Source organism: Sceloporus occidentalis, unplaced genomic scaffold (genome assembly GCF_023333645.1).
Source record: "Sceloporus occidentalis isolate IW3139 unplaced genomic scaffold, rSceOcc1.0.p SCAF_9, whole genome shotgun sequence".
NCBI lineage: Eukaryota > Metazoa > Chordata > Lepidosauria > Squamata > Phrynosomatidae > Sceloporus > Sceloporus occidentalis.
Genome location: NW_028316989.1, coordinates 39,758,975 through 39,779,246, shown reverse-complemented (window position 1 = coordinate 39,779,246; position 20,272 = coordinate 39,758,975). Strand labels below are relative to the sequence as shown.

The window sequence follows — 20,272 nt, the reverse complement described above, 5'->3', positions numbered from 1 at the left end:
TGTCCCTCTCCATATGTCTCTCTGGTAACTAGTAACTGATTAAAAGTATGACGCTAACATGATGGTATCACATCATAGGTTTTTTTTTAAATTACATGTCACCAAGGAACAAAATGGAGGAGACACATGTCATTGATCACACATTCCTCATAAGATGTAGTCCAGGTGTCACCTCCTGCTTTTAAAAATGTCTGTATCCTGATTTCCTTGACTGGGCTTTTGTCAATGGATTTTATAGAAAATATTCCACTTAGATCTACTGAGGCAGGATCTATTTTTGTTTGTTTGTTTAACAAAGCTAAAAAGTAAGCAATGTTCTTATGCAACATATATATTTATCTCAAAAGCCAAATTAACTTCAAATAGAACAGTTGTCAGGCTTTAAAAATAAATTTCCTGTACAACACACAGTTCTAGCATGTGTCACACTTAGCCTCAGGCTTCTACAAGTCTCTCTTTTCTCATTTTCTCTTTTATTCCTGTGTAAAGAAAAATAACTTCTGCTTTTAAATTTGATTTAATCACAGCTTCCTGGTTTGCTATCAAATAATTCTATAAATAAAATGAATTTTCTTTGTGTCATGAGGCAGGGCAGTTTTCAAAAAGAGACAAAATAAAACAGAAAAGAACAAAGGAAAGAAGTAACACCTTTTATTTGTGTTTCCAGGCAGCATTTTACTGTCCTGATCACTCTCTCCTGAACATATTCCTGCCTATTAATATCCTTCTTAAATTGTGGTATCCAGAACTAGTTCCAGTTTATCAATGTCCTTCTTAAATTGTAGTAACTAGAACTGGACAAAGTAGTCCACATGAGCTCTGATCAAGATACAACAGAACAGTACTACAGGTAGCCCTCTATATCCATGGATTTTTTATTCATGGATTTCAAGCATGCATGGTTTGAAAATATTTTTAAAATGTAAAAATTCCAAAAGGAAACCTTGATTTTGCCATTTTATATAAAGTGGATGCTCAAGCTCCGGTATTTAATGGGACTTGAGCATCCACAGATTTTGGTATTTAATGGGACTTAATCATCCATAGATTTTGGGGGGATCCTGGAACCAAACCCCAGTGGATACTGATGGCCCACTGTATTACTTCCTCCTGTTTTGACAATATATTCCAGTTGATGCAATCCAGGACTGCATTTGCTGTTCACTTTGGTCTTGATTTTAAATATTAATCTTGTCCTCTGGGGTATAAGTTATCCCACTAAACCTGGTGTCATCTCCAAATTTGTTAAGCATGCCTTCCGTTTCATCATCCAAGATACTGATTTGGGAACCAGGAAAATATTTCTTTTACATTCCATCTTTCATTCTCTAAGTGTAAGAGCAGGCAGGGACCACCACATTAATTACAGATCCTCCATATGCTCCTGAGGAAATATTATTGGGTGAAGAATGGGAGGGCAAATTGCTTTTTAAAAAAGGCACATTTCCCACAAGTAAAACTGTAGGTAAATATTGTAGCATACTATTGGTACCACATAAGTTATGCATATTAGAACTTACCAGTTCAGTTTCACTGGCAATCAGAAGAATTTTAGCACCCAGACGTTGTGCTATTTCTGCCTTTTCCAGAAAAGTGCAGTTTCCCCGCATTACTACAACTGCTTTATCTGTGATGTCATAGATAACTTCAGACTGACTGCAAAGTAATTTGGGGGTCAAAATATCCAGTGTTGTATACGTCTGAAAGACAAAAAAACAACTCTGTAATATTTAAAAAGTCCAAGTGCAAAAATCCCTCAGCAATATAGTTTAATAGTTACTTTAAACTGTTGGAACAAGAAAATATGAAATTTCTGATTTTTCAATATGAATCGAAAAACCTAGCACCGAAGAAAATATAGCCTAAGAATCATGCTTAAAATCTCTAGCAAATAGAACCCTAACCCAGCATTTCCCCCGCAGTGTTAATTCTCTGTTCAAAAGGAATTTAAGTAGTTCACAACTGTGATATACCAATCACAGTCTAAAACCATTTCTAGATTTATACTACCCCATTCATTTCATTCCACTGTGTGGACTTAACTTTATTAAAGTTTTTTTCCTAGCACAATCATATCTTATACTGGCAAAATTTTACAAGTCAGAATACATTAGTGGGAAATTGAACACTTCTGACACAATGACATAAATTTTATTAGACCCACTAAATCAATGGGATTTACCTATGTGCTGATTCACCACTCAACAGTCTACTCTAGTGGGGACAAGATAGTTCGGATAGGATACCAGTCAATATTTCCCTATATGAAATTTATCAAATGAAATTTCAGGAAATGTAAGAGTATAATTACTTACAATGTCATTTAAAGTACTAGGAAGAGATGTCCAATTCCTATTGTAATATATACAGTAGTCCCTTGTAAATCGAGGATCATCGTTCAAAACTGCATGCAAGACTCCTTCTTGGGCACTTACCTATAAATTAAAAAAAAGTGTTGTTTTGCACCCCACTGAACACTGTTTAAACCATGAATGAAGCATTTTTGCATAGGACTTAAATAACAGTTCCATTTCAAAAGGGTGTAAGTTCAGCCAAAGACACCAGCATTCTCCCAACATATCGCTGCTTACATAACTTTATTCATTACTGGGAAACCACGATTGTTCCAAATGAGTATCAGAGACAGAATAAAAACAATAGAGTACTAACAACATTAATTAATCTTGCACAAATTTAGGTTTATTTGAAACTTTGTTGTTGCTTTCATGCCTTCAAGTCACCTCCCAACATATGTCAACCTGTCATAGGGTTTTCTCAACAAGATTTATTTAGAGGGTGCCACTGCCTTCCTTTAAAGTTGAGAGAGTGTCATTCTAACCCTGGTCTCTCAAAGTCCAAGTCCAACACTCAAACCACTTTACCATGTTGGCTCAAATAATCTAACCCACCTTTCATTCTCATGGGCTCCAGGGCAGCATGCAATCATAAAGATACAATACAATAAGAATACACCAGTATACAACAAAGAAACAACAAGACCATAGAACTGCCGAATACAAATCAGGTAAGAAAAACCAATAATAAAATGCCTGGGCAAATACTGATCAGATGCAGAAAATATTGTAATACCAATGCCAGTTGAACTTTCGTAGTGAGGCTGCTTCTGAGATGCCACCGCTGCAATGGCCCTCTACTCTGTCCAGATGAGAAGGCTCTTTTATGAACAACACAAGTAGGAGAACATGGGAAGATATACTTATTGGGCCCCAGGTTATTGTATGTCTTTAAAGTAAGCAATAATGCCTTAAACTGGGCTCAAAAATCAACAGACAACCTATGTAATTCTTATGAATTGGTGTAACATGGCTGCTTGTTGTGTGCCTTCAAGTCATTTCCAACTTAAGGAGATCCCAAGACTCCTATCATAGGGTTTTGTTGGCAAGATTTGTTCAGCAATAGCAATAGCACTTACAGTGGGGCCTCCTTATCCATGCACCTGCCATCCGTGGATTTAAGCATCTGTGGATGGCAAGTCCCCATTGTTTCCAATGGTGGCGAGTGCGCACGACAGTGCTAGCAGGCTCATGCATATCGCACTGCTATCAGGGAGAACAGGACTTGAGGTCCTGTGTTTTTCAGTATCTGTGGGGTGTGTGTGTCTGGAACGGATCCCTTGAGAGGTGTTCTCTCAGATTAAAAAAAGTGTTTGTGTTTTTTCTACTTTCATGAGGGTCCTGTGACCCTAACCCCAGTGAATATAGAGAGTCCACTGTACAATCTTTCTTATTTTCCAGGTTGCTATCTGTTAGGTTTTGCACCATCTTTTCCTGAATTACCCTGTATTTGATCTAGGCTCTCTTTATTTTTAACTAAACTAATTGTTTTAAGGATATTTTAAAATCTGGTTAAATTTTTAAAAATCTAATTTGAATTTTTTAAATCCATTTTAAAATTTTAAAATACCTTGATTTTTTTTAAAAAGTGAATTCTGCTAGTATTATCTACACAGTTCTCTAACAGTTAGCTACACTGAACACAGCGGGATTTTCATCAAAGGTATGTATACGATTGTGTTGAAAATAAGCTAAGAATTGGAATGCAGCTACAGAAATGATTAATGTATCATATATATATATATATATATATATATATATATATATATATCCTAGTCAAAGAAAGTGTTTAACAATATGAGCCAACAGAGACTGTTTACTTTCAACATAGGAGACAAAATTAATTGGGGGGAAAATAGTGCTCAATACAGTGAAAGGCAATAGGAAAAAAAGGAAGAGCACATCAATAGTTTCCATACTTTGGTCCTCCAGTTCTTTTGGACTGCAACTCCCAGAAGCCTCAGTCAGCTTGGCCAACTGTCAGGAATTCTGGGAGCTAAAGTGCAAAACATTTGGGAATCATTGCTATAGATGAATTGACTCTTCGAACGCTCATTCATAGGGTTACCATAAATCTTGGCCATTTTGACAGCAAACAACAACAACCCAACTGGGGAAGTTTTTACAAGTCATCTAAAATTTAGAACAGGCCAGAAAACCTATGCCATTTTTTTTCATTTAAGAAATTAAAGTTTCACTCCCCAAAATTGTTACAATCAGACCGTAAGATATAGAAGTGATGCCTTCTCTTCTATAGTTAGCTAAAATAAATTAGACAACTGTATAATGAAAATACTTGAGTGGAAAAGAGTGAAAGATAGGGAAAAGCTGTTTCATTTTGTCATTATTGTACACACCACTCACTACACAGCCCTTCAGCTCATGCCAATTAACACTTCTGTTAGTACCACCATCCAAATATGGAACAATTCAGTCAGACTGGTTTAAAATAAAATAAATATCTGCAAAGGAGAGCTAAATTTCAGAGAATCTTAAATGAACTAGGAAAGAACCTGAAAGATTAATCATTACTGTTAACTCCTGAACTGCAGTTCAGAGATTAAAACTGCAAGATGTATCGTCATTTAATGATGCAATCATTATTAGTGAATAACAATCGTGTGATAATGGCAGCCCTGATCCAACAGGATAGAAAATGAAAGAAGAACCAATTTATCTCTCCACTTACCCAGCTTTGTTTAGCAATCATCTCCCACAAAGTCCACAAAAGCACTCTTGAGATCATTGCTGGAAAATACTTAGAGACATAGCCCTATACAAAGGGATCTTGTAATACCTTTGTGATTAACTGAGCAAAAGAAGTCACAGCAGAAGCTTGTGTAGTATTGGGCTACTTCCTCAGTTGCACAGAGTGAACTGGTGCCCAGGTGGGACCTTTACAATCAGATTGTATGAGTAGCCACAAAAAAGCAAAGCTTGTGGGGAAAATGAAGTGATACCTTCAGTTTTGACTATAGTGAGCCCTTGGTATCTGCTGGGCTTTGGTTCCAGGCCTCCCCGTAGATACCAAAATCCGTGGATGCTCAAGTACCTTTAAATACAACGGGATAATAAAATCATGTCCTTTATATAAAATGGCAAAATCAAAGTTTGCCTTTTGGAATTTATTTTATTTTGAATATTTTCAAGCTGTGGATGCTTGAATCCATGGATACGGAGGGTTGACTGTATAGTCGTTGAGGGAACATATCTCAAAGTGGGAATGAAAGAAAGGTACAGAAAGTATTGAGGGAGCCACATCTGCTAAGGCCACACATTTCCAAACAATACCATTTTCTGCTATGAACTGCAATGAACCCATTTTCTCAATCTGCCAGCTGCACCTTTAAGGCAACCAAAAATGCAGCCTCCACAGATCACGTCTATCCCAATTCTCAATGTGCTCACTTCGGCAGAACATACACACTTGTCCCTCCACATTTGCAGCTTTGACTTTTGTGGATTTGATTATTCTCGGATTTTATTAATATGTTCTCTCTAGGAATATCTAGGGCCTCCAGCGCAAATATGTGGTCAATTTCAAGTTGCACTGAAGGACCTAGAGATTCCTAGAGAGAACACTCCACTAGGAATTTGTAGCTCCTCCAGGGCAATCCTATGGTCAATGTCTGGCAGATTTTGACCACAGAATTGCACTGGAGGACCTAGACATTCCTAGAGAGGTATTCTCTCAGGTAAAAACAGTGTTTTCGTTATTTGCGGTTATTCCACATTCATGAGGGCCCTGTGCCCCTAACCCCGGCAAATGTGGAGGGACGACTGTACTAAAATTGGAACAATACAGAGAAGATTAGCATGGTCCCTGCGCAAGGATGACACACAAATTCATTAAGCGTTCCATATTTTTACAAGATAAACTCTGCATAGAGTGCCTTCTCTTACATCTAAGTTATCAAATCACTGCCAAAGTCACTAGATTCTGTGCAGCTGCTATCGACTGCCATAGAGAGGTAGAAAAACAACATTGATAAATATCTGGTTATTAGACCTTCCATTACTTTCCCATTTTCTGTTTTGTAATCCACCTTGAATCCTTTGGGAAAAGGCAGAATATAAATAAATAATTATTATTATTATTTCTTTTTTTAATGATGGCTGAACGGATTTTAAAATGTATATATATATATTATGTTCAGTTGATTGTCCTGTAATGCTTTTATCCTATTTATTATTGTGCTGGCTGTTTCGTAGGTCAGTTAAATGAGTACCCAGCTTGTTGGAGGCAATTGGCTTACAAATTGTAAACCACTGAAGGAGTGTTACTTCACTGATAAGTAGTATAGAAACGTACTAGCTATTGCTATTGCTATTTGCCATGATAAACGAATCAAACTGTAATTCTCAATGACTGAAGTAATCAGCAGCAAGAAGAAATTGCAGCTCCCTTTCCCCATATAATGAAGTGGCAAAGGGCCTGAACGGACAGGCCAAAATAAAGCTGCTTAGGGTCACTTTGGAGGCATGCTGTTTAAATGACACACGCATCTTAAGAGGCCAGAAGCTGCACCAAAGCTGCCCTCTGGTCCTTAGGACAGGAGCATGGCTTTGGCGAGGCTTCCGGCCTCTTAGGACGCATGCGTCATTTAAACAGCATACCTCCAAAATGACCCAAAGCAGCTTTATTTTGACCTGTCTGTTTGGGCCCAAAGAAACTTATTTTTAAAGCAAGCCAAGGGCACTTCTGTAGTGAAACATGAGATCCCAAGAAAGCTGTGACATGAGCTCAGGCAAAGGGTTCGACCTACCTGTCAGAATGGCATCTTGCTAGCAAACAAAATAAAACAAAGCAAAATAAATAGCCAGTAGAAAGATTCATCCCTAATCCCACATCTCTAATCCCAACTCAAAGCAGAGGGCCTTGGCAGCCAAGAGGCCGTTCCTTGCGGTGTGTAGTTCCCCATCACAAGATAATACTGGGAGGTTTCATTTCCCCTTGTGAGGCCTTACTAAAACAAATAACAGTACTTGTCCATAGGGAAAACATACTTGCCCACAGGGAAATATTGGTGAATACTTGCCCATAGGGAAACACTGGAGAATACTTGCCCATAGGGCAGTGGTTCTCAACCTTCCTAATGCTGTGACCCTTTAATGCAGTTCCTCATCTTGTGGTGACCCCCAACCATACAATTATTTTCAATGCTACATGCAAATATGTGTTTTCCGATGGTCTTAGGTGACCCTTGTGAAAGGGTCGTTCGGCCCCCAAAGGGGTCCCGACCCACAGGTTGGGAACCACTGCCCATAGGGGAATACTTGTCCATAGGGGAATTATAGGGGAAAACTTGCCCATAAAGATGCCTAGGGAAATAGATGTCCATAGTGGGATAGAGAGGAATACGTGCCCATAGAGGAATAGAGAGGGAAACTTTCTGAGAAGGATACTTAGGGGAATACTTGTCCATAGGGAATCATTGGAGAATCCTTGCCCATAGGGAAACACTGGGGAATCCTTGCCCATAGGGAAACATGGGGAAATGCTTAGGTAAGGGAAGACTAGCCCATAAGGATACATGGGGAAATACTTGCCCATAGGGAAATGTAGAGAAATACATGCCCACGGGGGGAAAAAAGACTGGAGCCCATAGGGAAACATGGGAAAATACTTACGTAGGGGAAGACTTTGCCCATATGGGTACATGGGGGAATCCTTCCCCATAGGAAAACACAGGGGGATCCTTCCTTGCCCATAGGGGAACATGAAAGAATACTTGCCCATAGGGGAACATGGGGAAATGCTTAGGTAAGGGAAGACTAGCCCATAAGGATACATAGGGGCTATTTGCTCCCTCTCTCTCTTGCCAACGTGGCAAACAGTCCTCTGAGGGGAGAGAGCCTGAGCCCTGACTCTGTTGTCTGGCTCTTTGCTATGGAATTCTGGGAATTGGAGTTTGTTGTGGGGCCCAGAACTCCCAGAATTCCATAGCAAAGAGCCAGACAACAGAATTAAAGCGCTTCCAAAGCGGGTTATCTCCCCAGTGTGGATGCATGACACTTCCCCTTCCCAAAGCCCCTCACCAGCGGGAGGAGGAGGAGGAGGCTCCAAAGGAGGGCCCCAGTCGGCCTCCCCTCACGGAGCAACGCCGCCGCCATGGCTCCGAATAGTCCCTCGGCCTCTCCTTGGCTTCCTCCCCGGTTCTCTTGTGGCCGAAGAAGAGCAACTGCCCGCCTCCTCCCTCCCTCCCTTCCTTCCTGGGCCTCCTCCTCCTCCTTCGCTTCCCCTTTCGCTTTAGGAGAGGTTCAATAACGAAAGGCCGAGGCCTAGTAGTAGTAGAGGCCAAGAAGGAAGGAAGGAAGGAAAGAAGGGCCACTCGTTGGCCGGTTGCTTTGCCTGGAAACGGCCGGAGAGGAAGAAGGAGAATAATGGGCCCAAGCGCCCGCCCTCCCGCCAGAGAGTGGCCAGGGAGCCTCTGAGCATGTGCAGATTTCCCTGAAAGAGGCAGGGGGAAAGAAAGCCTTGCCCCAGGCCATTTCCTCAGTCCTTTTTCACACCACACACTGCAGAGATAATAACCCACTTTGAGGCCGCTTTATCTGCCCTCAGGCTCAGTGCTAGGGAATCCTGGGAGTTGTAGTTCGTTGTGAAACCAGAGCTCGCTCTCTCTCTATCTGACAGAGAAGGCTCAATGTCTCACAAAAACTACAGTTCCCAGAATCCCCTGAGCCTGAGGGCATTTAATAATGAGGCCTTAAACTGGATTAGTTCTGCACTGTGTGGGTTTGGACCTTTGTGTAGCTCTGCAATCATCATCATCATCATCATACAATTTATTTATAACCTCTCTGTGTAACACAACCAGGGCAGCTTACATGTTAAAACGCACACAGTCCCCTCAACCCCAATATCATCCTTATCAAATCCTATTATTATTGTTATAATTATTATTATTGGGAGATGACACCAAACTAGGAGGAGTATCTAATACTCCAGAGGACAGGATTGAGATTCAAAATGACATGAATAAACTGGAAGGCTGGGCCAGAGCTAACAAAATGAAATTCAACAGGGAGAAATGTAAGGTACTGGACTGAGGACAGAAAAATGAAATGCACAGATATAGGATTATGGGGGACACTTGGCTGAAGGAGACAACATGTGAAAGGGATCTAGGAGTCCAAGTCGACCAAAAGTTGAACATGAGTCAACAGTGTGATGCAGCAGCTAACAAGGCCAATGCGATTTTAGGCTGCATCAATGAAAGTATAGTATCTAGATCAAGGGAAGTAATAGTGCCACTATATTCTGCTCTGGTCAGGCCCCATCTGGAATACTATGTCCAGTTCTGGGCACCACAATTCAAAAAGGACTGAGAAACTGGAGCATGTCCAAAGGAGGGCGACTAAAATGGTGAAGGGTCTGGAAGCTATGCCCTATGAGGAATGACTTAGGGAGCTGGGGATGTTTAGCCTGGAGAAGAGAAGGTTAAGAGGTGATATGATAGCCCTGTTTATAAATATTTGAAAGGATGTCATGTTGAGGAGGGAGCAAACTTGTTTTCTGCTGCTCCAGAGAACAGGACCTGAAGCAATGGATGCAAGCTCCAGGAAAAGAGATTCCACCTCAACATTAGGAGGAGCTTCCAGACATTAACATCACTTCGACAGTGGAACAAACTCCCTTGGAGAGTGTTCAAGCCTCCTTCCTTAGAGGTCTTCAAACAGAGGCTGGATGGCCATCAGTCAGAGATTTCCTGCATGGCAGAATGGGTTTGGACTGGATGGCCATTTTTGGGGTCTCTTCCAAGTCCATGATTCTATGACATATATATATATATATATCATATATATACACACACACACACACACACATATATATGAATGTAGATGTGTGTATATATATATATATATATATACACACACACACACACATATATGTATATATGAATACATATACATACATATATGTAAGCATATATATGCGTGTATACACATGTACAGTGTGTGTGTGTGTATATATATATATATATACAGACATATGTGTATATATACACCCATACATGTATATATGTATATATATACGTGCATACACATATGTATGCATATATATATGTGTGTCTGTATGTGTGTATACTGTATACAGATAGACATGTGTGTGTGTGTGTGTGTACTGTATATACACACATATGCATACAGGAGGCACTTCCTCTCGCGAGAATGAGTCGAACGCGAGAAGATAAACATTGCACAGACGCTGACAGAGACGAAGTAGCTCCTCCTCCTCCTCCATTCTCTTTCCTGATTGGCTGTCAGCGCCCAGTGGAGGAAAAGGTAGCCGGCCGTCGATTGGCTGCAGCGGCGCTTCGTCAGCCAATGAGCGCGCGCGGAGTTTGTCTGGGAGCGGAGAGCGCCTCGCGGCCGGCGCCCTTCTTCCTTTCTCCTCTGGCTCTTGTTCCGAACGGAGTGGCTTCCACGCTGCCGCCGTCCCTCGGGGAAAATGGCGCTCCTCGGTAGCTGACCCTCGTGCCTCCCGCCTTCCTCGCCGCTCCTCTGAGGAGGAGAAGGGAGCCGACTCCTCCGCCTCCGCAGCCTCCGCTCCGTCATGAAAGTCATCGTCGGCATCGGAGGGTGAGCGGAACCGGGGCCTCAGGGAAACTCAGCAGCACTTCACTTAGGGCTAATAGTAGGATACTTACATTTAACTAGTGTGTGTATATATATATATATAGTGACTTATATTGAATAATATCAATAATAGTGTATTTTACATCCACACACACACACACACATATATATATATATGGTGTTAAATAATATCAATTTAAACTGAATTAGATATTAATTAAAATTAAAGTGTATTTGTAAAAAGGTTGCAAATCTTGCCTTTACAGGTATTTATATTTAACACACACATTATATGTCCATATGGCTTATATTGAATAATATCAATAAAAGTCTATTTTTAAAAAAATGCTAATAATAATAATAATAATAATAATAAAATATAATATAATATAATAATTATTTATAGCCTTTTACAAGTATTTATGATTAACTTATATATATATATGTCTATATTTGCCTATGACTCACATTCAGTAATTTCAATATAAATTAAATTAAATATCAAGTTAAAATAAAAGTGTATTTTTAAAAAGATTGCCAGTCTTCCTTTACAGATATTTATATTTAACTTATATATATATATATACACACACATCTATCTATCAATCTATCTATCTATGTGTGTATATATTACCTATATTGAATAATGTCAATATAAGTTAAATTAAATATCAAGCAATATTTATTTCTACTTCCAGACTATATGCTGCAGTCAGGCTTTTATCTACTTTTGCAAATCTGTGGCGCTCTATAAATAAAATTTAACAACAACAATAATAAGTAAAATAAAAGTGCATTATAAAAAAGGTTGCCAATCTTTCTTTTGCATTCCTTTTGTTACAGTTACACTTGTCCCTCCGCATTTGCGGAATCGATTATTCATGGGTTTTATTAATACATTCTCTCTAGGAATATCTGGGTCCTCCAGCACAACTCTATGGTCAACTTTAACCAAAGGTCGGACTGAAGGTCCTAGAGAGAACGCTCTACTCGGCCTTTGTAGCTCCTCCAGAGAAAGCCTATGGTTGCTGTCTGGCAGATGTTGACCATAGAGTTGCGCTGGAGGACCTAGAGATGCCTAGAGAGGACATATTGATCAAAGCCACAAATAACCAAAGGCACAGAAGTCAAAGCTGCAAATGTAGAGGACCAATTGTACATCAATTAATTAATTACATATTCGCATACATATTCTCATCAGTTTTTCTTATTTAGTTTCCCTCCTTTTTCTTTGTTCTTCTTGCCTCTTCTTTCTTCTGCCTTTTTTTCCCTTCGTTTAATTAAAAAGCATCTGTCTTTGCATTTTTATGTCTTACTTTTATCCTTATATCTATTCTATATTATATCTATTCTACTTCCACCCAGAAAAAAAAGGATAGTGAATCTTTCTCTATTCATTTTGTTACAATTACATTACTTAATTACATATCCACATACATATTTTCATTCTCAGTTCAATTTTCTTGTTTCATTTCCCCCTTTTTCTTTGTTCTTCTTACTACTTCTTTTTTCTGCCTTTTTAGTTACAATAATAATTATTATTATTATTATTATTTCTCTGTCCTACCAAAGAGATAGACAGGGAAAACAGCAGTGCATACTATGCATACATTCCTAGTGGATGTTTTATCCATTGGGGAATAGGCCCTCCTGAGTGACACTAAAAAGGACTTCTGTCATGACTTGGCAAAGATTTGCTGATATATAGAAAATGGCTGAAGTGAAAAGACAGCCATTAAGTCTTTGAACGGAAACATGTAGCAGTGCCCAGGATATGTTTTGTAGCTACTAAATACAGGAACAGGAAGTGTGACTGTCTGCAAAATAGCTGTGGGGAAAGTTTCCTCTTCTCTCTCTCCTTGCCTCATGACACCTATCCAGCAAAGTTTGTATATCAAGGGCGTCCCCTGCAATCAGCAGATGCTTGGTTTGGGTTCTGTATGTTTGCCGTTGTAAATCACATGTGTCTTCCCAAATTTATTTTCCAGGATCACAAATGGTGGGAAGACCACAGTGACTAGGAGACTGATGCAGGCACTGCCCAACTGCAGTGTAGTGCATCAAGATGATTTCTTTAAGGTGAGTTCAGCAACTCGGTTTGTATAGTCTTTCTTTCCCATGTTGCTTATACAACAGGCTCTTGCTGTCTTCTGGGGCTTGTTTCCAGGAGCCCAATGGCCATGAAATCCTGGATGCTCAAGTCTCTTGTATACAATGGCATAGTAAAATGGTGTTCTTTGTATCAAATAGCAAATTCAGGGGTTGCTTTTTGGATTGTGTGTGTTTGAATATTTTAAAGTTGTGGGTGCAGAATCCATGGATGGGAAGACTAACTTAGTAAATGTCATTAAGGAAGTGGCAGCTAAATAGGAAATTTCATGAGGTTTGTGGGAAAACTCGCCTCTATTCTGTGCTGAAAACAAGTTATGTATTCGTTTTAAACAAATTATGTACTGTCAGCCATCCACACTTGCAGCTTTCACTTTTGTGGCTTTGGTTATTTGCGGTTTTGATTAATGTGCTATCTCTAGGGATCTCTAGCACATCTCTGCCAGACACTGATCATAAGGGTTGTGCTGGAGAATATGGAAGTTCCTAGAGAAAACACTTCTCTAGGCATTTGTAGGTCCTCCAGCATGATTCTATGGTTGAATGCGAAGGGACCATTGTATTACATAATGAATTGCTGATATGTGTAGCAGCTGTAGGGGCTGATTCACTCTGCATAAGGGTCCTTTGTGAATTGGTTTGTATTTCTCAAAAAGTGGGTTATGTTTTGTGGCAGTATTCATGCAGTTCAAAGTGTTGTCACTGTGCAGTACAAGACAGTTTTCATTTCTGTCTTGGTTGCGTCTAAACAAGGAGAGATGGCTGGAATTTCCTCTCATGACTCTTGATACTGAAAACCCCTAGAGTTATTTCCACTGCAGGGAGAAAAGCACCATCAAAGGCTGCTTTAACGCACCAGTGAACGGTGCATGGCCCTCCATATATTAACTTTTTCAAATCTTAAGAATAGTATGAAGTCAGGGTTGGAAACTATACAAGTGATAGAATTCAAAGACATGTATACAAGTCATAGTTTTAGCAGGGCTATGTATATTATGTGGGAGCACAGAAAACAAGTTTGGGATATATTTTTGCCATACAGATTTCTAACCTTTTATGCCTACAAAGGGATGCTTGAAAGTGCATTAAAAACAGTGTTGTGTTTTTAGAAGTTTGGGAAGGGAGCTTTGGTTTATCATATCCAGTTTATTAAAATAGACACATACAAATATGCTAATACTGTATTTATACAGATTATATAAATGTTGGTTGTTCTTTGCACAGAACTTCATTGTGGTGGAGAATTTTAACTTTAAACAACCCAGTGAGGATTATGATTCTAAACTATATAGCAGTGGCAGATCCATGCATTTCAGTTGGGGTGCACCACTTATATAGAGAAATGAGGTATGGCATCCAGTTTTAACAGAAGAAGGGGTTTCTGCTGAGGATGCTGCTAATATCAGATCCTTAGAGCCTCTATCTTAAAACAGCTAGTTTTCAGTTTCAGAACACATTTGTGGGGAAAGCAGCTGGAGGGAGAGATGTTAGGTTGAAAGCTTAGCACATGCAGCTCCTTTATTGCCCTAAAACCAGTGTGTTGTCTTGCCCCATATGTTACTGGGGGGGAGCCATTTTAAAACACAAATCTGTTTTGTTATTTAGTTGGATTCAATTTGCTTTCTTAAACAAAATACATTACCAAGCAACATAGTGTGTGTTCCAGCCAGTTTGGAAATCATCTCCTTCCCCCCCAGCTTTGGGGACTAACTGGGGTTTTATGCTGTTCATTCCTGCCTGACATCTTGACTCGTTTTTCCTCTTTAAGGTGTTTGTGTTTTGCCATATACAGAATTGCTTGCGTAGGGTTGGTGCACGAGAATTGTCCTGCAGTTAATGGGTAACATCCCAGTGTGCTACTGGTCAGATGACCTTTCTGTTTTGAAAATAGACTAGGTGTGCCAGTTAGTGATGAGATAAAGGCAAAAACATCTTGTAATTTTATACTACCTAGATGTACAGAAGGTCCAGCTCTTCTGAAGGCTAGTGAGGTACTGGTATGCCTGTTTCAACAGGCATCTTATCCCTCTAGCTCTTCTTAAAATGAACATTGAAATTTGTGAGCAGCTCTGCAGACAGTTTTTGTTCTGTTTCAGCCCCAGGATGAGATAGAGGTTGAAGATGGATTTAAACAGTATGATGGTAAGTTCTGTTTATATCCATGCAGTAACAGATGTTGTTGTTTTAAAATGTCTACCACTAAAGCTCTGGAACTGGTCTTGGTGGAAAAAAATACATTACAGAATAGAATATGAGTTAGTAAATTGCTTGAGATTAGGACATTTCATTACTTTAGAGTTATGTGTTTTTCTTTGGACCTCAAAACTTCATTTCTCTTTTGTCTTAGTGATTAGTGCTCTGGACATGGATGCAATGATGGGTACTATCAATGCTTGGAAGAAAAACCCAATCAAATTTGAACGATCGCATGGCATTAACACATTAGATACCAGAACTATAGAGGATTTAGGAGAAAATGATGACACCACCCATATCCTTATTGTAGAAGGATTCTTACTTTATACTTACAGGTAATTAAAAGTAGGCTGGCATTCATAGTTCTGGACATTTCAGTATTTCTCCTAGTATGTAAAACTTTCAAGTCTTTGTAGAGTGCCATTTCTGTTTGGGTACATGCTAATTTACTCTCAGTGATCTTTGACAGTTTTGATTTATAGCAGGTACATGGTGGTTGGTTATGATAAGCTTTACTTGTTTCATTGCTTTCTGATGGTACATACAGAAAGACCTCAAATCTGAAGGTGTTTCTTTTGTTGTTTTGGGGAAGCCTTGACTGAAAGCCAATAACTTCCAGGATTATAATACCTGTAGACTTCCAACAGGTTTGATGATAACCCCCACCAGTAAAGTAAAGTAGTAGGATGGCAAAATCTCTTATTGATTGTTTCTATAAAACACACACAAAACCCCAGGACATAGCAAATAAAAAAGACAGATTTTTCACTGCAGTGAAGTGCATGTGCCAAAGATTCTGTAATAAGATAAGTGCATTATAATCTACTGATATTCAGGACAGTAAAAATTCCAAGTGAACTAAACAGCTGCTGAAGAAGTTTTTAAGCTGGCCAACAAAATGAGCAAATCAATTGAATAACTATAAAGTAATGGTTCAGTAGGGCAAAGCATTCTGAATTGGCATGCACTCTACTTGATTCTGAATGCGCATGGACTTTTCCAAGGAAAATTGCCAACTGTGAAAGTGCGGTTCAGTGGAAGAACTGAAAGTAAAAATTCCAGCATCTTACTGCCCTTACATAAATCTGTAGTGTGATTAAACTTAGACTACTGCTGTCATTCTGACTGGTCCATTTTAAAAGTTATGTTGTATAATAAGAGGAACAAATTATTTATCAAATTCTGTATGCTGCAAAGATAATAGAGGGGATTTTCTCTTATCCAGTAAAAGGATGGACAGTAGGTTTAGGATATAGAAAATACTCTTTCACAGGTGACTTAATTGCCATTTCCTGCTATGGGATTTGATGACAGCTGCTGATTTCAGTTGCTTTAACAAAGGATTAGATAATTAATGGAAAAAAGATGACCTAGACGAGGCAGATATTTCAAAATTGTTACTGCTAAGTAGGCAAGAAGAGGGTTGTTGCCTTTATGTGCCGATTCTGTGTTTCCTAGAAGCACTTCTTGACTGGAGACACAGTGCTAGTGTTTGCCTGATCCAGGAGGACTGGTTTTGTGTTGTGTTTAGTACAAACCAGGATGCTTTTTCCCCCCTTTTAGGCCTTTGATTGATGTCTTTGACTTCCGGTATTTTCTTTCTATTCCCTATGAAGAATGCAGGAGGAGGAGAAGGTTGGTCTGTTTACACAAAGGTTAACTGCAAATATTGTTAAAGTTGTTCCATTTGGGGCTTTGAAAGGTTATATTTGGGGGGTCTACAACGTTCAGAACCCACCTAGGCAATGTGGCCAATGGTGATGCTGGTTAGGAGTGGACAGTTATGTTCTGGGAGTGATACTCCAAACCACAACTTAGAATCATTGAACCTAAACATTGGAAGAAACCACAAGGGCCATCTCCCTGCCATGCAGAAATACAGAATTCGAAGCACTCCTGACAGATGGCAATCCAGCCTCTGTTTAAAAACCTCCAAAGGAGGAGACTCCACCAAACTCCGAGGGAGTGTGTTCCATTGTTAAACAGCTCTTACTGTCAGGAAGTTCTTCCTAATGTTTATGTGAAATCTCTTTTCCTAATTTGATTCCATTGCTTGGTGGCCTAGTCTCTGGAGCAGAAAATAGCTTGCTCCATCCTCAATATGACATCTCTTTAAATATTTAAACATGGCTATAATGTCATCTCTTGATCTTCTTGGCCCCAAGCTAAACATACCTAGTAAGGTACTCTTCTAGGGCATTGTTTCCAGAATGTTCACCATTTTGGTAACCCTCCTCAGGAGACTTGTCAATATCCTTTTGAATTGTGATGCCCAGAATGACAGTATTCCAAGTGAGATCTGACCAATGTAGGATAAAGTGGTACTATTACTTTCCTTGATCTAGACACTACATTCATACTGATGTAGCCTAGGATCATAGTTGCTTTTTTAGCTGCTGCATCACTGTTGACTCGTATTCAGTTTGTGGGTTAGGACCACAGCGACCAGACAGCTTGCTCTGATAGTGGGCCACTGGCGCAGTTCCAAATGGACCTCCAGCAAAGAGCAGATTTTGCAGCGGTCTTGGGCTGCCTTAGAGCAACTTCCGAACACATCGGGGGGGGGGGGGGGCATGTGTCATCTGCATGCCACACCGCCAAAGCGGCACCTTTTGTCCCATCTGTTTCAGGCCATATCTCCAGGGACTGAGGCTGCAGCTATAGAGAGTGAGCTAGTGGCTACTAGGTCTATCTGACTCACTTCCTCTCAACAGAAGCCCTGCCTCCCAGAGACCAAGTGCTTAGGAAGGGGACCTAGAATGCTAGTGGGCATACAATCACACTCCCACTTACCTCACACAATCTTTTTCTTTTTGTGTGTGTATAGCATAATAGTTTTTTTTTTATTTTACTATATGTATGTACAGAACAATCCTAAGAATGTTGACTTTGAAGAAAGGCCCAAATAATCTGTTGCATGGATATAAATCCTATTATAGATCTAAAACACACTGCAGAAGCAACCCAGTTTGAGAGCACCCAAACCACATACAGTCTTATTCAAGCTCTGGTTCCAGCATGCAAAAAGTCCCACTGAGGTGACAGAATATAGATGGATTTAGAATTAAGGTAATTTGGAATCATGGAAAGGGATCCACAAGGTTGTTAGTGCAGGAGTTTGATAAAGTTAAGGTGTCCTCTACACGGAAATACAAGCTAAAGTTGATTTTCTCTCCTCCCCTCTTCTGTCTAGTTCAAGGAATTACACTGTACCAGATCCTCCTGGTTTGTTTGATGGTCATGTCTGGCCCATGTATGTCAAACACAAGAAACTAATGGAAGACCTTAATGTCGATGTAGGTAAGTTAAATTAGGCCCTCAATACCTCTCTTCATAAACCCTTTATTCCATCCAGCTGGTGTTCAATGTATTCTTTTTAAACACTATCTTCAATGATAAAATTCCTAGGATTGCTTCAGATCTCTGTGGCTACAAGAAGCAAATGAAGTCATTTAATATTTTTATGGCCTGCGGGTTCCCCATATCCAGATTCAGGCAAGTTTTCAGACTGAGAACAGGAGTAGTGTGGAATGTGCTCAGGCCTCGCAATTATCTTTTAACAAGGCAGAAAAAAATGTGGCCTATTGCTGCATGGACCCTGCATGTTTTTAGCAATTCATAGATTCCCCCCCCCCCCCAGCCATCCCAAAATGACTGACAAACAAGTGATGATTCTTTTGTACAGCAAGGCACTAGGCCTGCCTTAGGTGGGTGGAAAGGTCTCTAGTGTCTTCTTAAATGGGAATAATCACGCTTTGAGAGAGAATGCTACAGTGTGCCCTGGTGGAAAAATTGACTCCTAAGCTCAGCCAGTCCTGGACTAAACTGGTATATCTCATCAATATAAAAAGTGGGGGTGCAGAAGTATTTTACAATCTCTTTTTAGATTGTAAGCCTGAGGGCAGGGAACCGTCTGACTAAAAGATCGTATGTACAGCGCTGTGTAAATTTACAGTGCTTTATAAATAAAGGTTAATAATAATAATAATAATCTTTAAATGCTGCTGCTTATATTTCAGTTCATTTGGATGGGACAAAATCAAGGGAGGAGCTCTTTAATGAAATCTATGGACATATCCAGAACAACTTAGAAGATCTGATGAAGATGCTGGTAAGAATGGCACTTAATTTTGAGGAAGGACTTTATATCAAGATCCTCCAGTGGTATGTTGCTCTGCATATGCAGTTCCGCATTCTCCTACCATTTGGCGGCTGTCATACACTGGTGAGAAGGGGGTTTAGACCATGGAGAGGCAGCTGGTCTTAGCTTGGTCAGGAGGGAGAATTGAATACACCTGTTTTGTCCTTCCTGTGGGAGCCCAGAACAGCAGCTTCTTCGTAATTTCAACCACCACACCATCAGTAAGCAACAGCAGTGGAGGTCACTCCTGGAGCTTGCCAGCTGCTTGGGTTTTGAAGTTTTGGGACTGAGTATAAGTCTGTTTATTGGGACATAAACAATAAAGTGTAGACTCAAGTTTCTAAAGTCTAATACATCAAAACAACTTCATTTGAAATAATTGTATGCCTCTTTTTGCTCTATTATCTAAATCATGAACATCCAAGTACTTGAAAGAGTGATAACCTGGTTACAGTTAGAAACTTGCAGACTTTCAAAAAGCAGTGCAGTTCTAACCATCTCCTACTTAATACGTTTGTAAAGCAGTCACTCACGCTAGTGTTTCTTTGATTGTTTACAGAATTAGAGAAGTGCCTGGGGGATTCTTATGAAGAAGAAGAAACTTGTTGAGCAACTTTTAAAAACACTTTTTAAAATACACAACTGGCTTAACAATAAAGTTCCAACTTCTATGAAGATTTTTCCTTGATTTATTTCTTGCTGACATCAGTCGCTAAAGCATGGTCTTTATTAAAAAGTTTGCCATCCATACCACTTCTGAGACTTAATTTGTGCTTTTTATAAATGCTAATCCATATTTACATGAACAATTGCGAGACTTTAAATGATCAAAAGCAATAATTTTCACTAATTTCTTGTTAATCTATATTTATGAACCTAAGAGCATGAC

At 39.6% G+C, this 20,272-nt stretch overlaps 2 protein-coding genes and 1 non-coding gene across 5 annotated transcripts in view; 2 read left to right on the top strand and 1 right to left on the bottom strand.

The window, feature by feature from the left end:
- Positions 1-8,590, bottom strand: part of SPPL2A (signal peptide peptidase like 2A) — a 39,499-nt gene extending 30,909 nt beyond the window's left edge. For 2 of the 3 annotated variants that reach the window (XM_089538995.1, XM_089538998.1), the window contains exons 1-3: positions 7,986-8,200; positions 2,316-2,435; positions 1,521-1,700 (exon numbers count right to left, since the gene is read on the bottom strand). In XM_089538995.1, the coding sequence (XP_089395121.1) occupies positions 1,521-1,700; positions 2,316-2,435; positions 7,986-8,066 (381 nt within the window). In that variant the 5' untranslated portion in view covers positions 8,067-8,200. Of the gene's footprint in view, positions 1-1,520; positions 1,701-2,315; positions 2,436-7,985; positions 8,201-8,393 lie in introns of those variants that run through there. The other variant, XM_089538997.1, reaches the window with a different exon arrangement.
- On the top strand, positions 6,114-6,222 carry LOC149307352 (U6 spliceosomal RNA). Its single transcript, XR_016282417.1, has one exon. It is a non-coding gene; the product is annotated as a U6 spliceosomal RNA (small nuclear RNA).
- Positions 8,591-10,741: 2,151 nt separating the features above from the next.
- LOC149307350 (nicotinamide riboside kinase 2-like) lies at positions 10,742-20,131 on the top strand. The gene is made up of 8 exons (XM_089538993.1): positions 10,742-10,940; positions 12,926-13,016; positions 15,143-15,188; positions 15,394-15,577; positions 16,806-16,877; positions 18,436-18,542; positions 19,262-19,353; positions 19,943-20,131. The coding sequence occupies exons 1-8, from the start codon at positions 10,915-10,917 to the stop codon at positions 19,946-19,948; spliced, it is 624 nt and encodes a 207-aa protein (XP_089395119.1). The 5' UTR covers positions 10,742-10,914; the 3' UTR covers positions 19,949-20,131.
- Positions 20,132-20,272: the final 141 nt, after the last annotated feature.

Excerpts from the sequence above, each read along its gene's own strand:
- LOC149307350 (XM_089538993.1), top strand. The coding sequence starts at position 10,915 with ATGAAAGTCATCGTCGGCATCGGAGG. Across the intron at positions 10,941-12,925 it reads GTCATCGTCGGCATCGGAGG|GATCACAAATGGTGGGAAGA; the intron begins GTGAGCGGAACC and ends TTTATTTTCCAG. Across the intron at positions 15,189-15,393 it reads TGGATTTAAACAGTATGATG|TGATTAGTGCTCTGGACATG; the intron begins GTAAGTTCTGTT and ends CTTTTGTCTTAG.